At 38.9% G+C, this 23,767-nt stretch overlaps 1 protein-coding gene across 6 annotated transcripts in view; it reads right to left on the bottom strand.

Annotated features, from left to right (window-relative positions):
• Positions 1-20,546, bottom strand: part of F5 (coagulation factor V) — a 38,666-nt gene extending 18,120 nt beyond the window's left edge. For 2 of the 6 annotated variants that reach the window (XM_072882668.1, XM_072882700.1), the window contains exons 1-11: positions 16,471-16,694; positions 13,182-13,273; positions 11,630-11,752; positions 10,140-10,352; positions 7,135-7,278; positions 5,908-6,129; positions 4,986-5,151; positions 3,047-3,224; positions 1,879-1,981; positions 1,282-1,493; positions 354-504 (exon numbers count right to left, since the gene is read on the bottom strand). In XM_072882668.1, coding sequence (XP_072738769.1) covers positions 354-504; positions 1,282-1,493; positions 1,879-1,981; positions 3,047-3,224; positions 4,986-5,151; positions 5,908-6,129; positions 7,135-7,278; positions 10,140-10,352; positions 11,630-11,752; positions 13,182-13,273; positions 16,471-16,631 — 1,765 coding nt within the window. In that variant the 5' untranslated portion in view covers positions 16,632-16,694. Of the gene's footprint in view, positions 1-353; positions 505-1,281; positions 1,494-1,878; positions 1,982-3,046; positions 3,225-4,985; positions 5,152-5,907; positions 6,130-7,134; positions 7,279-10,139; positions 10,353-10,502; positions 10,620-11,629; positions 11,753-13,181; positions 13,274-16,470; positions 16,695-16,983; positions 17,092-20,502 lie in introns of those variants that run through there. The other 4 variants (XM_072882670.1, XM_072882672.1, XM_072882681.1 and 1 more) reach the window with 4 other exon arrangements.
• Between the last annotated feature and the right edge of the window lie 3,221 nt (positions 20,547-23,767).

Here is a 23,767-nt window from a genome sequence, read left to right as displayed (position 1 = left end):
TCCTGTTCTGTGATGTCAGCCCACTGAACTGGACTCACATTTGCACCTGGAAAGAGACTGGCACAGGGCTGAAACCACAATAACCTTGATAGAGATTTCAGCTCTGAAAATAGTATCTTTAAGGCAGCAGGGTGCTGCGTCAAAAGTTAAATAACCCTTGTCTTTGCTTCAGGGTCCAGAGCCAGCCTGGTCCCTAAAATATTGCATACTTCTGCACAGTGCCACCTGGCATGGTTAGAAGTTCACTGACTCTCTAGAGAATTCCCTGATTGCACTACATCTGAGAACAGGCAATCAGTGAATGCTCAGGTTCACATGAGCTTTCATAATATTCAGGTTGATATCCCACTCACTGTGCATTATGTTCGAGTTATAGAACTTGGGATCATCCCTTTTAACACTGGCAGGGTTGCTGCAGTAGTCCTTGATGTTATCCTCTATGTACCAGCTCTTATTTTCATCGAACACAGCAAACATTGCCTGCTGCTCCCCATCTGCCTTTTTCTGAAAGATAATCAACACAGCAGTTAATAGATGTCTCTGCCCATGAAGTGTAAGGACTCAATCCTACTATCTTTCTTACTTGCTACGTAAGCAATATAAGCTTCACCAGAGTTGTCCTAAGTGTGATCCAAGGGCTAAGTGAAAGGGAGGAGGGGGTCAAGACTTCAAGGTGACAATCCTACTACTGCAACCAACCTGTGGTGGAGCACTGAGCAAGCCACTAGCACTGCTGATATGTAGATGGTATACGACTGAGCTCTCTGTAAAAGGACCAGCCTCCTGGTTGGACCCGAGCACAAGCTTTTTACATTTTCTACTCCTAAGTGACACTCAAGTCTTTGCCAAGCAAGATTTCAATGGATGGCAAAGAGAACAACTCTCCCAGAACTCTCCCATGCTGTTTGGGTTGCTCTGGATTCAGTGATGCCCAAGACTGTCAGACCCTATTGAGTTAAATCTGTTACAGAAAGGGACCAGCTCAGATCTGAATGTCTTTAGAGTGTGAAGGTATAATAGCAGCAGGAGAGTTTATTATCAAGTCTAGAAATAGACTTTCAAGTCAGGCTGACCTTTTGTTGAAATGTTGCTCTTGCTAAGAAAAAATCAGAATATAATTCCTGTACTGCTGTGGACAGTCAGAGGACTGTTTCTTCAGGTCATTTCTTCAGGAGTCTATTGGTTTAATTGCTCTCTGACAGGAGCAAAACCAAATTCACGGTAGATCAAATAATATTATTTGAGCAAAATCTATCTCTAAGAGGTTGCCAAACATGTTACCTGCACACCCTTCTGCGTCAATGCTTCACTTTTACAAATCAAAAGTGGGCCAATCAGTCCAGAGGCTATATCTCTCTCAATATCTACAGCACTATGGTATAGCCTTGTAATACATTGTGCATCCTGTGCAGTGGGTTGGTCTGTTTTAGCAATTTTCCATTCATAAGTGTATGTCTTCCCTGGTTCAATTCCTCTACTCTGGGTGCCATTGCCTAAGGAGAAATAAAGAAGGAGAATAGTAATGATCCAAACTTAGAGCCAGTTCTTTATATAACATCAGGCTGCACCTTTTAATGAAATTGGTGCAGTTTTGCCATTTCAAGCTACCTGATATAAATGAAGTTCAGCATGAACTTCTGTCTCTCTCTAAAATCACAAACAAGAACAGAAAACTAAGACACCAAAAAAGGGTATTTGTCTATGCTTTGCAGATAATAACTTGGTTTCTCCATAAGGCAACACAACAGGTCAGCAGAGGCAGAGCATAGAATTGAGGTCTCCCAGTCATGCACATTCCTAGCCACAGCATCTCCTTCAAAGCAATGAAACCCTCCACAACAGTTAGTGGTATGCAAAATGTAATTCACAGTTTCTTACTTGTGGGATCCAGAGGATAATCAGCTCCTTCTGCTTTCTTTGAAAGTGTCACTCCATGGAAGTAAATGCTGTAGGGTCGACTGGCCTTATTTTTGAATACAATCTATATTGATAAAGAAATGAAAAAAAAAAAAGAATTTAGTATTCAGCAAATCCTTGTCTGAATACATAACAAAGTTTCAACTAGAGTAGAATTTGCCTGGTTTCAGCCTGGGAAGTGCTGGAAAGGCAAAGGGATAAGACATCCCATGCAAATATTGTCTGATAATATAAACCCACAAAGTCTAAATGCTGCTGGTACCCTGCTGCTGGGCTTTGTAGAGCCCATTGAGTGAAGTTCAGCTTCTCACACCTGGTCTCTGGAAAGTCTAAAAGGAACACTTGTTCTTCCAGCTACTAGGCACACACTACCCTCAGGGAATATGAAGTTATTGACTAAAGTTCTTAAGAACCTTCAATATGGGAGAAAACAAATTTTATCAGATTTAAAAACAAATCTTGTCCCAGATTCCAAGACGCAAAGAGGATATGGAAGGAAAAGACAAAATGTCCTGCTTATTCTTGATGAAATCAGAAAAAAAGAGAAGAAACATGCTAAACTCAATTTCAGACTCACAGAGTCATGGTGGCAATTAAAGGTCATGAAACTTTGTGATGCATCATTAAGTGACAACAGAAAGACAAGTGGATGTGACAGCAGCACAAGCTTGTAATGCAAACACTTTGTAGTTTTATTTCATAACTCCATGAGAGAACATTTAACTATGAAAACTGAGTACCATTGCCTAAAACAGCCAGAAAAAAACAACAACATAAGGAATGAAGGGGTCGTGAAGTTTGGCCTCACATCTAAATCCCCCCAGAAGTCCACCTGTGTCTAGCTTTTTTCCAGTTTTGACTAGTGTCAAGATATAAATATATTTTACAAAGAGTATGAATGAAGTGTGTTTATGTTGTAAAATAAAGCACGGTCATGGAAACTATTCAGGGAATGCTGAAAAATTTAAGCTAAACACTGTCACTTGTGATCATAACTTAATAGGGCCAATATTTATAACATTAGCTATATTTTTTGACAAAAAACCCAAATCAAACTAGTTCTGTTGTATCTCTGCCCAACAGAAAATTATGCTATAGTATAAATAATCTCTGAATTTATGTTACTTACTTTGACTTTGTCATTGAGTTGAGCTCTGATAATAGGGCCCAAGATTCCAGTTTCCTTGGGATGAGGATTTTCCAGACGTTTAGTGAAGCTGGCATCGGTATATTGTCTAAAAATAGCCTTTTTATACTTTTTACCTATGAGATTTGAGAAGTTGTCCAAGTGCTGCGCTTTGTAGTGTCTTAAAAATAAAGGAAAAGACAAATGATCAACAAAACTTGAATAGTGATATCTATTAGAATACAGAATTAGTACTCAAGCAACTGGTAGAAACCTCACTGCTTAAAAAAAAATCCAAACCCTAAACTAACTTAATGCTCTTCACCCCAAATTCTAACCTAAATTAGGTAAGAGGAGGCTTGGAACATTATTTGTGTTTTAGTATCACACATGACCAATTAGTATCAGAGTTTACATTTAATTTAATAGGGTATACATGCAAGAAGGAATGAAACTGAAGCAGCAGCTACATTTTCAAGATAAGATAGCAGAAATCACTGTTCTCCTTTTACAAAGGCATAGTTGAACATAGGAAAAATAAACAATTTGCTTACAGTAGCAAAGACTCTAGGAGGGACAGGAACATAGATAATCACAGTCAAGCACCATACAATAAGTAGTGTTACACTCAGGTTTAAAAACATTAGAATTGTTAACGCTGAGAGCAAGACTAAGATTAATACTGGGAAGTAACACAGAGTAACATGTTTGTCCTGGTCACTTGTTCTTCAAAAAAAGGTTACTGAACAGGCGTAAGCTGTAATTTTGAACAAAGGAGGAAAAATCAGAGCACTGAGGCAGTTAAGTAATGCCATGTGACTAGCAAGGAAAGATACAACAGCTTGCTCCATGCAGTCCAAGAGCAAATAAGAAGGGCAGCAAATCATACCAAAGAAGGAGGAATACTTAGAGTTATGTGAACACTATATTCTAAGGAGGTATATGAAACTATAACCCCATACAGGGTAAGGAATTTGTCTTGTTCTGCTTAAATCCTTAAAGGTTCTTATGAACATCAGCTTGTAAAGTCTCCAGGACTCTAGGAGTGTGGAACTGACAGGTTGCAAATTTAACCTTACAGTGCACTGGCAGCATTGTGTACTATGACCTCAAGTATGTTACAGAATTCCTTCTATTTACCTTAAGTTGAACAAAATAGCCCAATATGCTTACTTACTATGACTTTTACTACATCTACATTGGTGCCATGCAAAGGTCATTTATAGAGACACCTCTCTTTCTCCCAGTCTCCAAACACTTCATTGTACTGAACTTTTAAAACTTTTATTCTCCACAAATATTCCCTCCCTCCCTTTCCCTTCCTCTTAAGAATTTTTTATTTCAGCAGAATTAATGTTGAAAAGTAATTTAGAAAATAAGCTTGTATGCTACTTAGGGCATTTTCTAAGTCATCTTCATATTTTGGGCTCCCTGTTAGAAGCAAGAGAAGGTGTCCACTTTTGGGCTCCTCAGCAAAGAAAGTCACTGACACACTGGTTAGAGTCCAGTGAAGGGCCACTGCAGTGATTAGGGAGCTAGAGCCCATTAGACAGAAGCAAAATCTCAGTTTATTCAGTCGCACAAAGACACAGCTAAGGGAGCATCTTATTTTTATCTTCAAGTATCAAATGGGATATTATAGAGAAAACAGAACCAGACTCTTCTCAGAGTTGCATAGTAAAGAGATGAGACACAATGGACACAAGGTGCAACATGAGAAAGTCTGATTAGATATAAGGAAAAACTCTAACTCTGAGGTTGCAAAGGTGCCCAGAGAAGTTGAGGAGTCCCCATCCTTGGAGACAATGAAAACTCAACTGGATAAGGCCCTGTGCAACTGGATCTAACCTTGCTGTTGGATGCCCAGAAGTCCTCTCCAAGCTGAATTATTCTGTGATTTCATGTTAACATTCCATATTATGTTGACAAAGTATTATTTTACCTATCAAGGTTGTCTGGAATACTTGGGGCATAATCCCAAGTAACTTCTTCTGCAGCAATGAAATATTCCCAGTTTTTGACCATAAGACGTTCTTTATAGGAGAGACGACTCTTCTTCACCTCTTTGTCCCCACAGTCTCTTATAGTGAGGTAACCGTGCATTCCAGCTAATTGAGAAGAAACAGTACCATAGTGATTTTCCATTTTATGAGCCCTTACCACTTCAATTGCATTTCTCATTTCTTTAGCTAAGGCTGCCAGCAAGCGTTTGTTCATCTGATTGCCATCTTTTCAGGCTTGAAAAGGCTGCATCCATGTAGACTATATATAGGCTGGGAGCCTTCCAAGGAGCCCATATTAATCAAATGGAATACAGAAGCTCTCTCAACTTTTTCAAAGCCCTCTTTGAAAATACCAGCTGAACAGACAGAAAGCTATTTTTTTCCCTTTTTTTTCAAAACATGTCTTCCAGCTCTTGTAAGAGACACATTTCTCTCATTCTTTAAAACAGAATTCTGATCACTGCTGAGAGATACCCACTTTCAAATGATGAACAGCAAATATTTTAATCAGATTGCATGACCCTTAGCTGCAAGTGCTCAGTTTCTCAGGAAACAGATGGTTCCTTACTCATTTTATAATGGTGCTTATCTGAACAGCTCACAGAGACTTAGATGCTGGAGTACTGATTCGCTGTTGCTCTGTGATCTGCACACAGCAGTAAAGCTGCAGATAAGAACGACTTTTAGTTCATCGCACACTTCTTATTCCAACAGAATGCCCTGTTCTGCAGTGGTTTCTTAGTGAAATTACAACCATCTGAAACACAGTAACTGTACCATTGCAAAACAGTAGAAGCCATTTGGGACATAGAGAAGAGAAGGACAACTCTACAGTTGCCTAATAAATAGGTGTTTCCTTGCCTTGCAGGTGCTTTTGGACAAGAGAAGATATCAGCCACCTTCCTTCCTCACTCACTGTCATGTTTACTGTGGTTGATGCTCCTCCCACTAGGTTAACAGTAGAAACTCGGCGATGTCTTTGCTCCATGGACTGGCCATTGATATGAATGGAGAAAATTTCTGGCTTGGAACTCATTCCTATCAAATGCCAGCTAATGTTGTCATATGCGCAAGCCTCTAAATCTGAAAAAGAAATAAGAGCAGGGTTCAGAATACAGGCAAATCATGCAAGTTCCCTATGCACACTATGTCTGAAGTGAATCTTTGCTCAAAACATTAAAAAAAACCAACAAAACAAAAACCCCTCTGACTACTGTGATCAGTGTTTCCAACAAGAGGAAGTTTCAGAAGCTTGTAAATGGAACAGATACCAAAATCCTGTAAGTTAGTGGAAGACAGGTGTTTAAATCTTACATGCAAGGGACAACCTGACATATAGTGAGCTGGGGAAGAAGGAAGAAAACCAGTAGCCTCTTTTGGGAAGGTGATCTGTCCTTGTTACGGCAAAAAGGAAACGGCAAAAAGGAAACGGCAAAAAGGAAACGGCAAAAAGGAAACGGCAAAAAGGAAACGGCAAAAAGGAAACGGCAAGGATCCAAGCTAAAGAATGAGGTTGTATCTAGTGACAGTAACTACCCTATCCAATATTTGTTTAAAAAACCCCACCTAAGACAGTCTTCTGTATTTGCTCAAGGGACTGGACAGAGATATGAAAGTAGTTTCTTAGGAGAATAAGGGGAAAACACTAGCAACAGAATAACCCCATTACCACCTTCCTAATCTTCCTACTTAATTGTCCAATTTAATGGTAACTGACTTTCCACTTCCAGGAAGTTCTTCACCGAGTATGTTCTATATGCTGTACAACCAGCAGTTCACTTAGCCACATCACTCTCTCCCCATCAGCTGAGTAAAAAAATGAGGGATTTCTTAGTTTTTAAAGTTAGTAATCCTGTTCTTAGAACAGAACTCTTCTTAGAAGTAATCTTGTTGTTCTTATCAGCAATATGGCATGACTTCCTTCCAGCAGCACAGTTTCTCTTCTGGAATTTAGATGCTCACAGACATGTTCTAAAAAAGGCTGTATCCCATTCCTCCACATTCCTGTTCTCTTGCATAAAAACCAAACAAAGGTAATATTCAGTCTTCATCAATGTTAATTTCATTTCACATAAGCCTGAACAATACCTGGTAATGTTCCATCAGTATAGCCATTAATTGTGTACTTGAGTGATGCTGATCTTTGCCAACTCTTGTTTTCATCAAACACACCAAACATCAGTACATACTCCTTGTCGAAAAGTTTCTGTGACCCATCCTCATTTAGGCTTCCTATGAAGAAGAAACAACAGGTCTTAATTTGAAGCAGAAGTAAAGCAGTTTTCATGTCAATGTAGTGGCATTAATGTGTATTTAATGAGCTTGCTTCATGTGTTAGCATGTACTGGCTAAGCCTGACCAAAACAAGACCTTAAGAATGCTCATCAAGTGATTTTATTTCTGAAAGTACTTTTGGGTTGGGTAACCATGAAATCAAAAGTCTGTAACATCCCAGAGGAGATTAAACAACATGCAATGTATTGTCTCAGTCAATTCTGGCATTGTGTTGTAGGGATCGCCAAACAGCATTCTGTCCACAGTCAGACTCTTTTGAGACTGTGAGGCAAGGAGAAGAATGATGGCAGAGTCACCTGCAGAGGGAACACTGCCTTTTCAAGCACTACACTGAGGTCATCAGCTCCTTTAAAAAGCATAAAACCAACCATTTGGCAAACAACCTTTACATACAAAAGACTTTGACAAATACTGCTGAGTTGGATTGGTTATAAGAAACCATCTAGTTGAGTTTGTGATAACAGGTGTGATTTCTAGCAACAAGTAGAATTCATTCTGGACATGCCACACAGAACTGGTGTGATTTTACTGATTCTTTCTGTAGATTGCTCACATCAAAAACTTCCATTTGCTACTTTCAATACATAATCCAGGACTAAAATAGATGTCCCTCTGGACTGCAGGAACTAAAAATTTGGGAGCTTGCCGATTATTCTACTTAGGAAGAGACACTGGCAGTGGAAGCAGTTATCTTTAGTGTAATCCTTTTTATTTATGAGAGGCTACAAAGTCCTGATTTCCTGCACAAAAGAAATTCCTCTGTTGATCTGAGACTTATTTCTTTGTCACACAAATAACATTCAGTCAGTGCTTTAACTCAAAAGTCCACTTTTTATAACCTTCCCAGGTTACACCACCCATGCTGCTCTTAATGTGTCAGACTGTAGTGGGTTGACCCCAGCCAGCAGCCAAGCACCCACACAGCTGCTTCAGTGCTTCCCCGCCCCCAGTAGAACAGGGGAAGAACAAAAGTGAGAAAACTTGTGGGTCGATAAAGATGGTTCAACAGGTGAAGGAAAGAGGGGAAAAACAAACCCCAAGCAACACGAAGGAAATCACTCATCTGCCACAAGCAGACTGATGCCCAGCCAGTCTCTCAGGAACAGCCACCTTGGAAGTCAACACCCCTCATTCCCCTCGCACTGCTGCTTCTTCCTCTACCTCCAGTTTTTATTGCCAAGAATGACGTTACATAGTAGGAAATATCCCTTTGGCCAATTTGATTCATCTGTCCAGCTGTGTTCCCTCCCAATCTCTCCCCCAACCCCAGCCTACTAGCTGCAGAGTTCTGAGCAGGAAAAAGAGAAAGCCTTGACACTGTGCAAGCACTGTTCAGCAACAGCTAAAACATGGGTGTATTACTAACACTATTTAGCCACAAATCCAAAACACAGCACCTTATGAGCTGCTGTGAAGAAACCTAACTCCATACCAGCCAGACCAAATACACAGGCATGTTGCACACCTACCACACGCAGTGCCCAGTCAAAGAAACCCTGTTCAGAGATCTTAAAAATTTGAGTAGTTAGCTGTTTCTCTTTGCTCTAGCTAGAAACATATGCTCAAATTGTCTTGAAGGTAGTGGTCAAACGAATCCACCTCAAACTCATATCCAACTCAAACCCACAATATATGCAGGAATTTGAGAAGCTTGAGAAGGAAGGAAAGCAAGTAATCCCAAAGCATTTGTCCAGATTAACTCCACCAGTATGCCATAAAATGCACACATATACATGAACGCAGAGAAAGAAAACCCAAGAAAATTAGGAAAATAACGAGTCCTAGATAATACTAAAAGCACTACTTCTCAAAAAACTTCAGGAGGAACATAATTAATACTAATGCCACTCTTTTGAGGCGATATGAGTAGGTGTGTTCTGCAATTAAGTGGATATCTATCAGTGAGAAGAGTGCCCTTGTACAACCCACACTGAACCGGTTTTATGTTTACTTTCAGGAAAGCTTCAAGGTCTGAGTCCATCCAGTCTGCAGTCTATACAAAATGTTTGACTCAAACTGCAGGGAAAGAGAATCAAGCTAAATAACTCACAGAGCTTTCACTAAAAGAATATATAACTTGGAAAAATTTAGGATTTAAGGGACCAGCAAGTAGGTTAAGTAGCTTACACAATGGTATGCTGTTTCAAACTTTCCTCAAATCAGTGGCATGTATCTAGTAGTTATTTATAAATCCTACAAGACACCAGTTTGTATGAGTGGAGATGGAATTTAGTGTATTTAGTGCTAAAATCTCAAGTCCCTGATAGCATGCAAAGCAATTTTCAAAGACTTATAATCTGTTCGAATTTGGCCATATTTTCAAATGACTAGCAAAAGACACACTGCTCCACAATTTCAAACCCTTGTTACAGAAGAGAGTGCTACAGCCTCTTGATCAGACAGCCTTTAAAAGGCTTGGGTAAAACAATTATTTCCTGCCTTATTCTCTGGAATGGCTGAACCATTTTGAATGAAGCTTTAAAAAATATTTATTCTAAGACAGGAAATTTGAGGTCATACATTTAGCAGTTAAGCAACTGAAAATGCAACCAGTACAGGTAAATGTATCTATCTATAGCACGCGCTGTCCATCCTGTAATTATAGGATGGATCTGTATGAAAGCTGGCATTTAAAAACTTTAACATCTAAAAGAAAGATGTTGAAAACCATTTACTTTATACTGCATGTAAAGATGTGAAAAGGAAAATAATATATCTTCCCTCATTATCGTACAACCTTGACTTTATTAATAAATGAAACTATATTACCTTATAGTAGTCTTAAAGCATTTCATTACCTTTTTTACAGATAAGCAGTGCTCCAATCAGACCAGAGTTAAAATCCATTGCCATGTTCTCATGAGAATAATAAGCATAAGTAAGACAAGGAAGGTCAGCTTCTCTTGGACCAACTTCTTCTGTTATATCCCACACATATGTGTAGACCTGGCCTGGAAGTACAGCATCATCTTGTTTTTCTGCCGATGATGTTCTGTCATTATACAGGGAGCCTGCCAAGAAAAGAGTCAGTAGGGTGGCATGAAGACAAAGAGCAATTAAAGCATCTGGAATGTCCTCCTACAATCAGTTCCAAAAGCTTAGTTTGTTTCTTGCCTATATGATACTTCAGCTTCAAAGCGATAACTCATGATTCCACTTACATTGTGGAGAGTAGCATAGAGGAGAGTAGCTATTCCACCATCTTGTTTCTTACAGATTAAAGATTTCCTAGAACTCTCATCACTGCCAAAAGGTGAGGCTCTTCATCAGTCTGACGAGGGTTAGGATGGCATGACACTTCAGCCTCTGCTCACTGATACTCTGTGGAGGAATACCGCCCACTTTGTCAACTTTCTAGTTGTCTCTCATAAAGCCATTGCGCAGGCTAGCGTTCCCTTGCTGCCTTAGACCTTTTGTGCACTGCATATCCAGATGGTAGTAATGGCTCATATCTATGCCTACCATATCCAACAAGTCTGCAATTTGACAAAGGGGAGCCAGAGAATCAAATTCCTAGCTGCAAAAGGCACATTAATAAGACTGTCAAACTGAACTGCCTATCACTTCCAGTTAACGTGTTCTGTTCAACTCCGTGAGATGGGGTTGCAAAATTCTTTTTGTACCAACACAACAAACAAAGCCTAGAATAAATTTGTAAACTGCAGGTCAGAGCTCTGGCTCAGCACCCAGGGCAGGGCAATCCAAGAAGCATGGGCAATCAAACTCACCCTGTGCTAGTGCAGACATTTAACTGTCAATTTGGTCACAGTTTATGATCCCTTTTTGGTAGTCTCATGAGGGTTCCAGGAGCAAAATACCACAAAGCTGACCATGAAATGCTGAGTATCAGAACAACATGATCAGCACTGCTAACTGCCTTTACCAATAACTCCTTGATGTATGCTATTGCAAGGGATTTTGAAAAGTTTTTTTAAGACCTGTATTTAAGAGTTTACATGTCCTGAAATAGAATATTTTGCAAGTACATGGGGGTTGGACCAGATGACCTCCAGAGGTGCCTTCCAACCTCAACCACTCTGTGATTCTGTGAAACAGTATTAGCACATAGGCAGCTGGTCAGGAGACTGTGCATGTCAGATGATGCTCATATTCCTAGTGTTACACTGATGAACAAGAAAGGAGCTAACAATGGGTGTGAAGTTTTAATCCAGGATCAACAGATATTTGGGTTACACATATCCTCAAACATTGGTCTAGGCCCCTCTCAGTATTTCATACAGTAGTCTACAAGTAAGTGAACAAAACATGGAGTTTTTATAGTATTTACCTTCTGCATTTTTGTTGTAAACTATGCCTTGGGGATGAATACTGACTGGTTTGTCAGCCATATTCTTAAGGTGAACTACTAAAGTATCTCCCACTTCAGCACGCAGAGTTGGTCCCAGAAGTCCTGTATTTATTCAAAATAAATATTCAAGATTTATTCTTTATTCAAGATAAAGAGAGAGGAAAATGTGAGCAAAACAGTATGTTTAGTGAAATGAAGAGTTCTCTCCCCCCATTAGGGAACCTGAGCTCTCAAAGTACTAGTTGCAAAATTAATACAGAGAATGTAATACCACTGCAATGAAGATTTACCTGTAAAAAGGCACATGGGGATTTAAAACCTGCAGCTCATAGTCAGGAATGTTATAAATTGTATATCTGGCAACTAGCACTTAAAAAAAAAAAAGCCACAGGAAAATGGTAGATTTGGGGGAAAAAAAAGTTATTTCCAGATACAGAAAATTTATCAAAAGGTTCATGTTGAAGTTCATTGGGAGTTTCTGGGAATCCTTCACATACAATTTAATTAAACAGTTTTAGGAAGGCAGACATTTTATAATTTAAGAGTTTAGAGAAAGGCATTCAAGCACATTTCTTTGAGTAGCACTCTCAATGCCAGAAGTCACAGAACAAAAAGATCTCTCAATCCCAAAATGTTATCTAAAGAAATAATCAGTTCTATGTTGCAAATTTCTTGAGGCATAGCCTGCAAAAGTTTGAGAGGGGCTTATATCCCTACTCTCCGTGTTGCAAAAATAGGCAACGGAAGAAACCTGCTAAGACAAAGTTCGGTTTGCTAACCTCTTTCCTTGTAAACCATTTTGTAAATTTCTTTCTCTGAAAAGAAAGAAGCAGTTCATAAAACACAGGAGAACAAACGAAACTGGAAGGAATCGGATCATAGACTAGATCTTTCAGGGCGACTTGTAACAATTTCATATCAGCAACCTCACGGACATTTACTTTGAAATCTAAATCTGAACATCTAACACCTGAAGTTATTTTAGCTATTAATATGAAGCCCAGACTATGTAAGTACTCTGCATAAGTACTGTAACACAAGTACTGTACTATGGCATAAGTACGAGAACTTGCCTCCATCCACTTAAAGCGTCTTCAAGCAGTAACAGACACAAAGGCAAGGGGACTTCTTTCACACCCAACCTCAGAGTTTTTCTTTTCCTTTCAACTGATCTATCAGAAACATATTTAACCTCAGGCCTTAGGCTCCTTCCATGTGAATTTACAGTGTCACCACTGTGACTGTACTGTACAAGTCTAAATGTGTATGGGAAGTCTCCTCAGATGCAGAAAACAAAGGGAACAACTTTGTACCGTGCAATTAATTTGCAGATAGTACTGAGCCCCAGCCTCTGGAAATCCAACTTCTCTGTGGCCTTTGAAAGCCTAGTGCACTGTAGAGACCTCATCCCCTGTGCCTATTTGGTTTATGTGCAAAACAACGGACACAAAAATACAAGCTTGCTTAGCTTGTTACTGGCTTTATAACAAGCAACAAACAAAAACACTCAGAATATTTCCTTCCTGTTTACCTGCAAATCTATTTGCTGGCTTTTCTTTTTTAAAATCCATTTCATATTCTCTGTAAGAAATTTTCTTAAACACAGGATCTGCACGTTCCAATCTGAAACCAAAAGAGTTACAAAAAAAATTAAAAGGACAAATATTCCTAGAGATGCCATTGCTGTTTAACAGGTATCGCAGAAAATGAATCCTGGAATTACATTTAATCACTTGCACATTTTACTGAAGGCAAGGCACACAGTCCAACTCTTTGTAGTGTCTTCCCCTCTCCCTCTTACTCTGTTGAATTTGTGACATTCCTGAGCCAGGCCATTTCACATTAGACATTCAATTACAATACCCAGCACAGTTTACCCCTGATTTTGGTGGTGATTTCTACAGGTCCTTTTGATTCTGTGATTTCTGTGATGAAGATGTCTATTTTGTCCGTTTAAGACACAGAGGAAGATGTCTTGACCATGCTTAAGCTAGAAAGCATCTGACAAAACACAATGAAAGAAACCTGAATTTCTCTTTACTCAGCCCCATGTTTGACCTTTAAGACTCGCCACAAGGATTCTACAACAACATTAACAGCAAGCTCCTGTAGCTGCAATGACCCTGGAGGCAAGCACAAAACTGTTCCCTGACAACAACTAAGGTTCTCACAGCAAGTCAGAAAATTGCTGAGAAACACTGCAAGTGTCCTTAGTCTTGTTATGTAAATGAATGAGGCACTCAGTAGACCACACAATGTTTTCTTAGAAAATATTTAGGCAAGCAGAAGGAAACCAGCACACACTTCTGGAATGCAAATAATGATGTGAAGAGAGCTGGAGAGATAATAGCCTGTATTTAGTTTCACATTTATTGGTTGATTTCTTATAGTATGCATGATGTAATTTCACTTGCTTTTTTTGTAATGCCCGTTCAGGCACATTTGATAGGGGGGAGCTGATGGGCTGCTCAAGCATAGAGAGGCTGGGCAGAGACAACACAGCGAGCTCGCTTCAGTGACATCCAGGGTCCGTAAGGGGGAGATCTCTTTTTGCAGAGATCTTTTGTCAATCCCTCTGCGACACTCCCTCACAACAGAAGGGTCAGGCAGAAGCAGTTCACGTTTCAATTCATTCCCCTCGCTTTAAAGTCACTGATCAAATTGTTTCACTCCTTAAGAAGGACCTGATACATAACCTTCATTGAGGAGTGCTGCCCTAATGTGGCAATGTTCAGTAGAATATGCACATAAGACTACGGGGTGGAAGAGGAAATTTATCAACATCAATTGTACAGATAGAAGGAACACAGTAGGTAGCTTACTAACACTTCAGAAATCCCAGACTACGCAAGCAGGTGTAGTTACATGGAGTTGTAACTAGTTGTTACATACAACTTTCAGGACTGGCAGCAGCAACGCTGCATGCACAGGTAACACATTTTCACTTTGCTCTCAAGTGTCTTATAAATACACCTGTACATGGTAACAAGTAAGTCTCTACGACAATAAGATGACTGATACTCAGAGAAGTTAAGTGTCCTCTTCTAGGCCTGTATGATTGGAAAATTAAGGACATTGCTTAGGAAGAACCCATTTTCTTTTCAGGCTCTCTTCAGTTATTTAGAACCAAAAGCAGAAAAGTATCAGATTCTTACACTGTATTGAGACATTCAGCTTCTACTGAAATCAGAGCAAGTTACATAGCCAAATGCCTTTGGGATCCAAGCTCTTCCTCAGTGAGTATCTTTGTGGTTGTTGGGTTTGTTTGTTTTTGTTTGGGGTTTTGTTGTTGTTGTTGAGGTTTGTTGTTTGGTTTTGGGTTTTTTTTTGGGGGGTGGTGGTGGTGGGTTTTTTGGGGTTTTTTTGTGAGTTAAATTCCTATAAGCTCTACAAAGTTCATCAGACCTGTTTGGGATGTGACTTGCCCTAAATACTTATACAAGATATCACATACACAGTAGGCACATGCTAATAGGCACTGTGTATGAAAAACTCCTAGCTAATCACAGAGTAATTCAACTGAGGTTTGAAGCAGTCTGTGGGTCCCTACTGCATGAAAACTATTTATCAACAATGTGACGTTTAACGAAACAGCAGTTGATGCTTATATTGATGCATCCAGTGCAGATGAGAATGAAGTTCTAACTACTAAATTCAGATGCCTGGGTCAATACTTAAATGTAGGAATATGAAGCCAAATGCCATTTAAATCCTGTTTTCTTCTGTCTTGCCAGTTTGACATTATGCTTATACCAGTTGTACTAAACTTCCAAGGGGAGTTTTAGAAATCATAGAAACTTTGTTTTAATTAGTCTTGGAAAAAAGCAATAGCTAGAAAAATCTATATCTGAACTGGAAATGTCCTTTCCATAACATCCAGAAATGCAATACACATTTTAAAAAAATAATCACAAGCTAAACAAAAATAAAGAAAACAAGCGATCCACCAATATAAAAAAAATGCAGTAGTATCCAAATATACCCTTGAACGTAGGAGTAATTTGTACCATTTCATGCCACTTCATGAACAAATAAAAGCTGTGTATGGTGACTATAGTGAACATAGCACAAGAATTCTAAATTACGTCCAAGTTTTGTCACCTGTAGCATTGCGCTTGCAGTGTTTATAATCCTAAGGATAATAGTGGTAATACAAAGAAGATATTTTATATGCTTGATTGGTGTATGCATGTAGCCTGGCCATTCTGCAATGCTAGCTGAAAAAAAAATTGAAATTAGTATTTTCACTTAATAAAGTATAGCAATGCATGATCCTACAACCTTTACTCCACAGAACTCAGGATGGACATTTCACAAAAACTACCGAACAACTCAGAAACAACATAGCTAGTTCCAAAGTTCATCAGGCTCTGATTTAAGTGAAAGTGATAGTATCCAAATTGGAACTTATTTATTCCTTCAGCAAATTCTAAAGTCTGGAAGTTTTTGAAATCTTACCAAACCGTGGCTCAACTTAACATTGCTCAAAATCCATACACCGAAAATAATTTCATTAAAAACAACAAACAAAACATCAACACACACAGAAGACAATAAAAGCAAGCCCTGGAACATACTTAACAAAAGTGCTCTGAAAACATAAAAATAATTCTATCCACTAATGAGTTAAATAAAAAGGAGCTTTTAATACTTCGCTGGCTCCAGTTCAGATCATGCTGTTTAAAGTCACACAAGTTCTTCTGAAGTCAACAGATCAGGCTCTAAAGTCCTCCTGGGCTCTAAAATTCCACAGGAGACACAAAACACTTTCAGTCACAAGAGAGGACTAGTTTCATCCTTCTTATCCTGTACTTTGTTACCTGGACTTTTCCTCGGATTCCGGTTTGTAGGTCCAGCTAGTGATCTGAGCAGCTATATAGTGCTCCCTGACCTTCATAGCTCCCACCACATGCTTCTCTGAGTCTGGCCACCATGAACCCAGCACAAGCAAGAGAAAAAGATGCATGCAGTGGAGCGTCATGGTCCAGATGCCTGTTGATGCTGCTCTGGAAGACGAGGCAGAAACTGCTGCTTTTATTGCTGTTGCTGCTTCTAACTTCCCCTCAGAAATGAAATAATTGTGATGCAAGAGGGTAACAGCATTTGCTACGCTCAGGTCATTGCTCTTCACCTCCTCCTCCCCTTACTGACAGGGATCCAATAGAGATAAAAAACTGTTTAAACTACCTTCCTTCCCCTCCTCCACACCATCTTCAGTGAGAGACAAGCACCAAGGAGAAAGAGCTTCAGCCCCACTACAGACGGTGGTTGGGTCATTGTCTACTGAAGCAGCAGGATATCAGAGGCAGAAAACAATTACTTAGATTACTTACAATTACAGGATGTTTGACTTGCATGGTTAGGAAGAAGGAGGGCATATTTTCTATCTTCCCAGAAAACAGAAACCCATCACACGGCTGGCACTGATGGAAATTTCCCAGTTAGATGCTACATTTCCTAAGAAAGCATTCCCAGTTAGAAAGCAAAACGCTGAGGGATTAGGTGTGGGGACTAGAAGTGGATGCAGAGCTAAATCTAGTTCAGATCACCATATACTGCATACTCATAATAGTAAGTTAGTAACCTTTCCAAACATGTTGTCAGCTTCAGTTTGTTTCCCACTACACTCTCAAGTATCTCAGGCAATGGATAACGAACAAGCTTCTCAGTGGCAGCTAGCAGGTCAGCCTGAAGACGTGCCCGTAGTCAGAACCTAGTCTTGATTAGGATCTGTTGACATTTATCTAAAGAGAAATGATTAGGAAAATACCTTTTAATAAGCTAATTATCAGTGACAACTATATCACCAAAAATGTTTCCCTGCTTTTGCCAGTGCTGAGAAGTTTGTCAAAACAACAAGAAAATTGCTGAGTGTGTTTCCCGTACACCGTGGTTACTGGAAAAAGAAAAATCCCTACCTATTTTTTTCATGGGTAGATCACAACAACTTTTTCAATAGTGTTTTGCTAATGTTTTAATGAAAAAATTACGTAAAACCCCAAATCAAAATATTTCCACCCCAGATCCAGACAAAAATAAGGACATTTCCTCAGACTACTTCAAAAGGAAACCTGATCAATTCTAGGTTTGATATATTGTTCAACAGCAGAATGGTCTAACTGGCAGCTTGGTTAATTCTATCCAAACTATATGGTACCATATGGCCTTAGAAGAGATAAGGAAGATTGTTGGAAAAAAATTGATGAAGACCAATAGCTAAATGCTCCCTACCAAACTTCAAGATAGTTTAGTGCCTAAACCTGAAGACAATCGTGATCACTTGGACAGCATAAGACTGAAGACAGCATAAGACTACAGACACCATGGAACAGTTTCAAGGCAGCAAACTGAACTTAAATTACCTCCTACTGCATTTGTATGGAGTTAATCGCTTGTTCCCATGAGCTGCTTTGACACATACTTGATGTATGAAAAGGATTCAAAACCCAGAATCCAGCAACAATTAAGTTGGACCAGAATGCATGCACTGATATTGAAGAGAAAATATTAGGTAAACACTGTCCAATAGTATTTCATTACTAATTAATTATTGTTTTGATTAAAGAACTCACCATAATCCTTGGTAAACTACTTCGATAATTTTTAAGTAAAAAGTTATTGTATTTGTCTCATTTCTACTCTGGTCCCAATCTCATCTCTGGCTCAGGATCTATTTCAATGCTGGTGCTTAAGAGTTTGATAGTTGGTGTGAAAATGCCTATCATTTAGATTTTGTGAAAGGAATCTCTGGGCAAATGGACAAGTCCTTCCTTCGATCCAGAACTGATGGGAAGCAGCTGCTGCTGAAGTGCCTGGCACATTCTGTTAAACCTACACCATCTTCACTTTTAAGTTAGCTTGTCTTATCTCCAGGTCTTCAACATTCATACAGAAGCACACAGAAAATATCATGCATTTTTATCAGACCAGAAACTGATTCATGTTTGAGTCCAATCTCCACCCATTGGGCTTTCCAATGCTGTTCCTAAAGCTCCTTCCCATACAGGGATTTGAAGACCTTCTTGTATTCTTATGTGACTAGCTGAGGAGATAAAACTAAAATACACTTTAAACAAGTCTTCCTGTAATGCTGTTTAATGAACTGTTTGAATTTGAATTTTCCATTATAGATTTCTAATACTTAATTCTTCCCTTTAATAAAAGCTAAAATATTACAGGCCAAAAGTTAATACCTAGAATACCTCCTTAAAACCCCTTGCTTTGTGACTGTGAGCTGGGAATCATCAAAGCTGACATCAATTAGTTACTTCTCTTTTATCAATTTGGAGGAATTTGGGGTTGTATTTTTCAAATTTCTTAGCCAATGAATCATGCAGTACCAATCAAATGGTAAAAGGAATTAAATATGCATTACATCAGTGAAATTACTTTTACAAGGGTGGCTGATAATACTGATAGTTTTAAAGAAGACTATCAAATTAGACCAGATATACTTTCCATTAAGCTACACTGATTAGCATGTATTGCCCTTCTTTAATCCTTCAAGAACAAAAAGTCCAATATTGGCTACTCCCTTATTATCTCCTCTTCCTGCACCTCTTCGGATCAATGTAAGATTAGGCTGCCTGAAATTATCTGGGTCAGCCTGTTTTCTTTTTTTCTTTTTTTTTTTTTCTTTTCTTTAAGGTATTGCATCACATTGTGTCCTCTAGGCTTCAGGAAGTTTCACAGTGTTCTGAAAATCACTATTAATAATCCAAAGACCTTGTTCCCTTTCGCTTGACCATTAATTTCTAATATCTGCAATTGTCTCTGTCTGACATGGTGAAAGTCTAATACATACACATAATTTTTTTAGTTCGCATTGGTTGCTTGCAAGCTATTACTATTAGTCACATGACAAGTGACTACAGAATACATTCTTCAGCTGAAGTCTTCCAAGACAATGCAACTTTATTGTCTATTAATGTATATAGCCATAATCTTAGCTTCTTCCACTTCACAACATGGCACACGCAGCAAACTTCATATTTTATCCTCATTGCTTACCCACATGTTCATACGTCATTTACATTTGGTCACCAGCAACATGTGGGCAAAAGCCATGCATGGAGGAGCACAGGTCTAGTCCATACTGGCAAAACAATCTCTGCAGCACAATGAACAATGTTATTCCCAAAACTAAGCCGTACCTTTGGGATGTACTGATAGTGAAATGCCAAATGAAAAGAAAGTATGAGAAGAGAAGCATAAACAATACTTTTTAACACTAAAAGCAGGTCTGCATCTTCTAACTGGGGAAGATGACTGTCTGTTCTGATGCCCAGTAATTGTGGTCCTGATTCTTGTTATGCTACATGTGAAAACATACTAAAAGAGTATACTCACAGTACTGCTCTAAGGCTGACCTTTAAAACTAACTGGGATTGCCAGTTTTTCACTCAGAATAGATTAGGCTGAGTCTGAGCAATCAAGAACAGATAACTCGGAGAGCTGTAAAGTGGTGATTTGCAACTTTCTGCAAATTATAGATTAGGACCCACCATAAACTTGGTTCTGCTTCATCACAAATGCTATCCTAAACGCTAGCAGGCAGCCATATCCTGATGGTTGCCATCAGTTTTAACAATTGTTTTATAGTGACTGAGAGAGAGCTAGTATACAGAAGAAAAAGTTGCCAACCAATTATTGAATCGGTTGCTAATAATGCACTAACATAGATCTCCCTCTCTCTCTCTCTTTCAAACACACAAATCGATGCACAATGGTCCAGAAAGCATACTTTGGTTAGTGCAGGATGAAAGGATTTCATGGGCAAACAAGGAGTTAATTATTGATCAGCAGTGAACACATGGTTCTGAATGTAGGTAAAAGACAGAGGGGGCACTTACCAAATCTGCCAGGCACAACTTGGAACAGGAGCCATCAGATAAATTCTTCACTTCTGGAAGAAGGCACTAAAGCCAAGAAAGGTTAATCTGTGAAACAGCTCATTTTAGAAGCTTAAAGTAGATGTACTATGTCGAAAACCTCATGAGCAGGCAAAAAGAAAAGATGGCAGAAAAAGTTAGAGACAACAACTTATTCAAAAAGGATACATGTATGCGTTTTGTATTTGATGGCAGCTCAAATAAGAACACATTCTGCATAACTGTTAAAGGCAGGCAGGCCATGTAACGTGTGTGGTCACACACACTACAAGGCAGTAAGAACGTAGAACAGCATTTCAGACTGGACCGGTGCTAAGGCTTCAGAAGTTACGTAATCATGTCGATTTAAACCTTAATACATTCACATGTTTTAAACCTGTATTTTTTCTTAGGAGAAAAGCAAGTGTCCTTGATTAGAATTGGGTGTTTCTCCAGTCAATAGGTTTGCCAAAACCAATTACTTAGCAGGACCCAAAACTATTTGCACAGCAATGCTGAATTCAATGAACAGTTTCAGAGAAAAAGAAATATGTGAATTTTCTAAATATTGTAAAATCTGATTTCAGTGCTTTAACAAATTTGTTTACGACCACTGGCTTTTGGTCTGAAAAAGACTCATTTTAAGGAACAAAAAGAGAGGCGGATACACTAGCTTCCTCTCTTCAAAAACTCCATTAATAATGTCTGACTCAAAATTTTGGAATGACCCAACAGAAGCCCGCCCTTTTTTTTTTTCTCTGTGTGTTTAATTTTTGCCAGAAAATTTTCAGTTTTGCTCCACAAAGAATTTTGCTCCTGCTCCAAACCCTGTTTGTTTAGAGTATGTTCTAATTTGTCTTCTTTACTAAGAGATTTATTTGCCCAGGCTTACAACTGATATGCTGAATCAGACCAGCTGCCCTCATGCTAAGGCAGTCTAGCAGCATATTCAACTTGGCTTTCTTTCTGTAGAGAATAAAAGTAGTAAGAATACCAGTGCCCACAACATGATGTTAACCAGGTGGTATAGGATTGGAAGAGTTTGCAACTAGGAAGATTTGCTTCTTTTTATCATAAATCCTTGTTGGACCTGAAAGTGGATTATCAGAAAAAGAGAACCTCTTATCAAGTTGTATACATACCTACTTCCAACAATAGGTATGATACTTTGGATGAATTAACTTTTTCTTCTTTCATATGGTTGCATTTTCTACATCTGAGTATCATCTTCTTTTTCTTTTAAAAAAAAGTAGACTTAGAACAATTCTTACAAGTTACTAGCAGAGAAGGTTATTTTCCAATAGGAAAGCAGATAGGTATGTTTCAGGAAGAAACACGAAATCAGTAAGCTTTTAGCGTGAGACACTAAATTACTGCTGTCCCTATGGACTTTACAATACCCAGACAAATTCAAGGCGTTCTAGTTCTCTAGCAATGCATCAGGCTGTTTGTTAGCAAGCTGGTTAAACAAGCTCCACTTTCCCACACCTAAAAATGCAGCCACAGAAGGACAAAGTTGAAATTGTCCTCATTCTTTAAGACTATTTCCACCCTTTGATTAGACTTTTAGAAGACAATACAGAAGTGCACTTCCCATATATTGCTTGGAAGTTACTGCTTTAATTTTTTCGTCTATGTTTATTTTTTATTGGAAGCAAGTATTTTCTGTATTTTAAAAGTATTTCATGTAAATTGAGGACTAAGTATCTTAAGTTTGACAATATTGCTTGTGATGGCCATTATTTTAAACCTCTGTAAGGTTATTCCCTTTGCATCATAACCTATTCCCTGTGCATAACTTTGGTTCAGATTCAGTGGAATGAAAATGTCACCCACATCTTCAGTGCATGCAGCACTGGTAAACTAGAATGTACTCAAAGTCCAATCAAGAGAGAGAGATCTAGAAGACAAGTAAAGAGCCACAAGAACTGTAAGATGTGCAGTAGGAAAGGGACTCCAGAATAGCTCCTGAAAAGTTCTGCTCTGCTGATGTAGAGGGAAAATTCAGACAACTAGTGACCATATCGGATTCGCCAGAAGCTATAACTGAGGTTACTATGTTTGCATATGTTTATAGCAGTTCCTACAGCAGCAATCTTCACTTCTAACAGGAATTTTTAATACTAGTCCCAAACAGAAGAAAAGGATTAACATACAGTACAACTGCTGCCAGTGTACCCAGGTCAAACCTGTTTGCTCAGGTACAGCCACTTCGATATCCAGCCAAGCAGAGCACCACATACTAGTCACCAAGCACCAGGTTTTGTAATACTAGTTATTTCTGTGTCATAAGACGTAAACGTCATAAGACATTAAATATCATGGTGCTGATGGGAGCCATTGGCAAGTTCTCTTCAGTTCTGCTACTCCTCTGTTTTTCTACTACGGTCAGAGAAAAACACCTTCATCAGTTTATACTTAAAAAAACCAAAAACCATGCCACTTACTTCTGTCAACAGCCTGACAAAGAAGAATGTGTTATTTGTTAACTCAACATACTGGAAACCAGTGAAAGGCTAATTCACCTTCCTAAAGGAGGAGAATAGGCACCTTCTAGGGAGAAGGATGTTTCAAAAGATTCTGACAGAGCAAAGAAAAAAATATACATCACTGCTGTTTTTTTTTTTTAAAGTCATGCTCCCTCTTTGCTCCCCTCCAAAACCCCCTATTTGTTGCGTGGAGGACAGCTACTTCCTTTGTTACCAAAAAACCCCAAACGTCTTTGAAATTAGTCTGATATGGAAAATCCTATGGCATGACTCAGTGGGTGTGGTTAAGTTTTAACAGGTTTCAGCTAGCATTACTCTTCACTTATGCAAACATTGCTTAAGATATTCTCCAAGAAAGAGGAAGTGAAGATAGATATCAAAAGAGGAAAGCCAATTTAAGCATACACACAACTTCATTACAGGCTCTCATGTAAGTGACAGCATGGTACAGAGGACAGCCAAGACGGGGACCAGTTGTGCCAAGACAGGGACCAACCTTCCTGCCCAACAGTAAATTCAGTCAATTGCAGATGCCCAACTTCAGATTACCTTACTAAATGCAAGTTGGATGTTTGGGAGACAAAGATGCTGTCCTGAAAGCTAAACAGAGTTTAAGTGAACCTAATAAATATACATATATATATGATGGTCCTTTCCTCCCATTTTCATTAATGAAAAACTTACACTTTACAGGGCAGAAAGTGGCTGCTAAAGCCTGCATACGTCTGCAGTATTTGAATTCATAAACAACCTCACGT

The sequence above is a fragment of the Ciconia boyciana genome, chromosome 1 (assembly GCF_034638445.1).
Source record: "Ciconia boyciana chromosome 1, ASM3463844v1, whole genome shotgun sequence".
Lineage (NCBI taxonomy): Eukaryota > Metazoa > Chordata > Aves > Ciconiiformes > Ciconiidae > Ciconia > Ciconia boyciana.
This window is presented reverse-complemented; position numbering and strand designations above follow the sequence as displayed.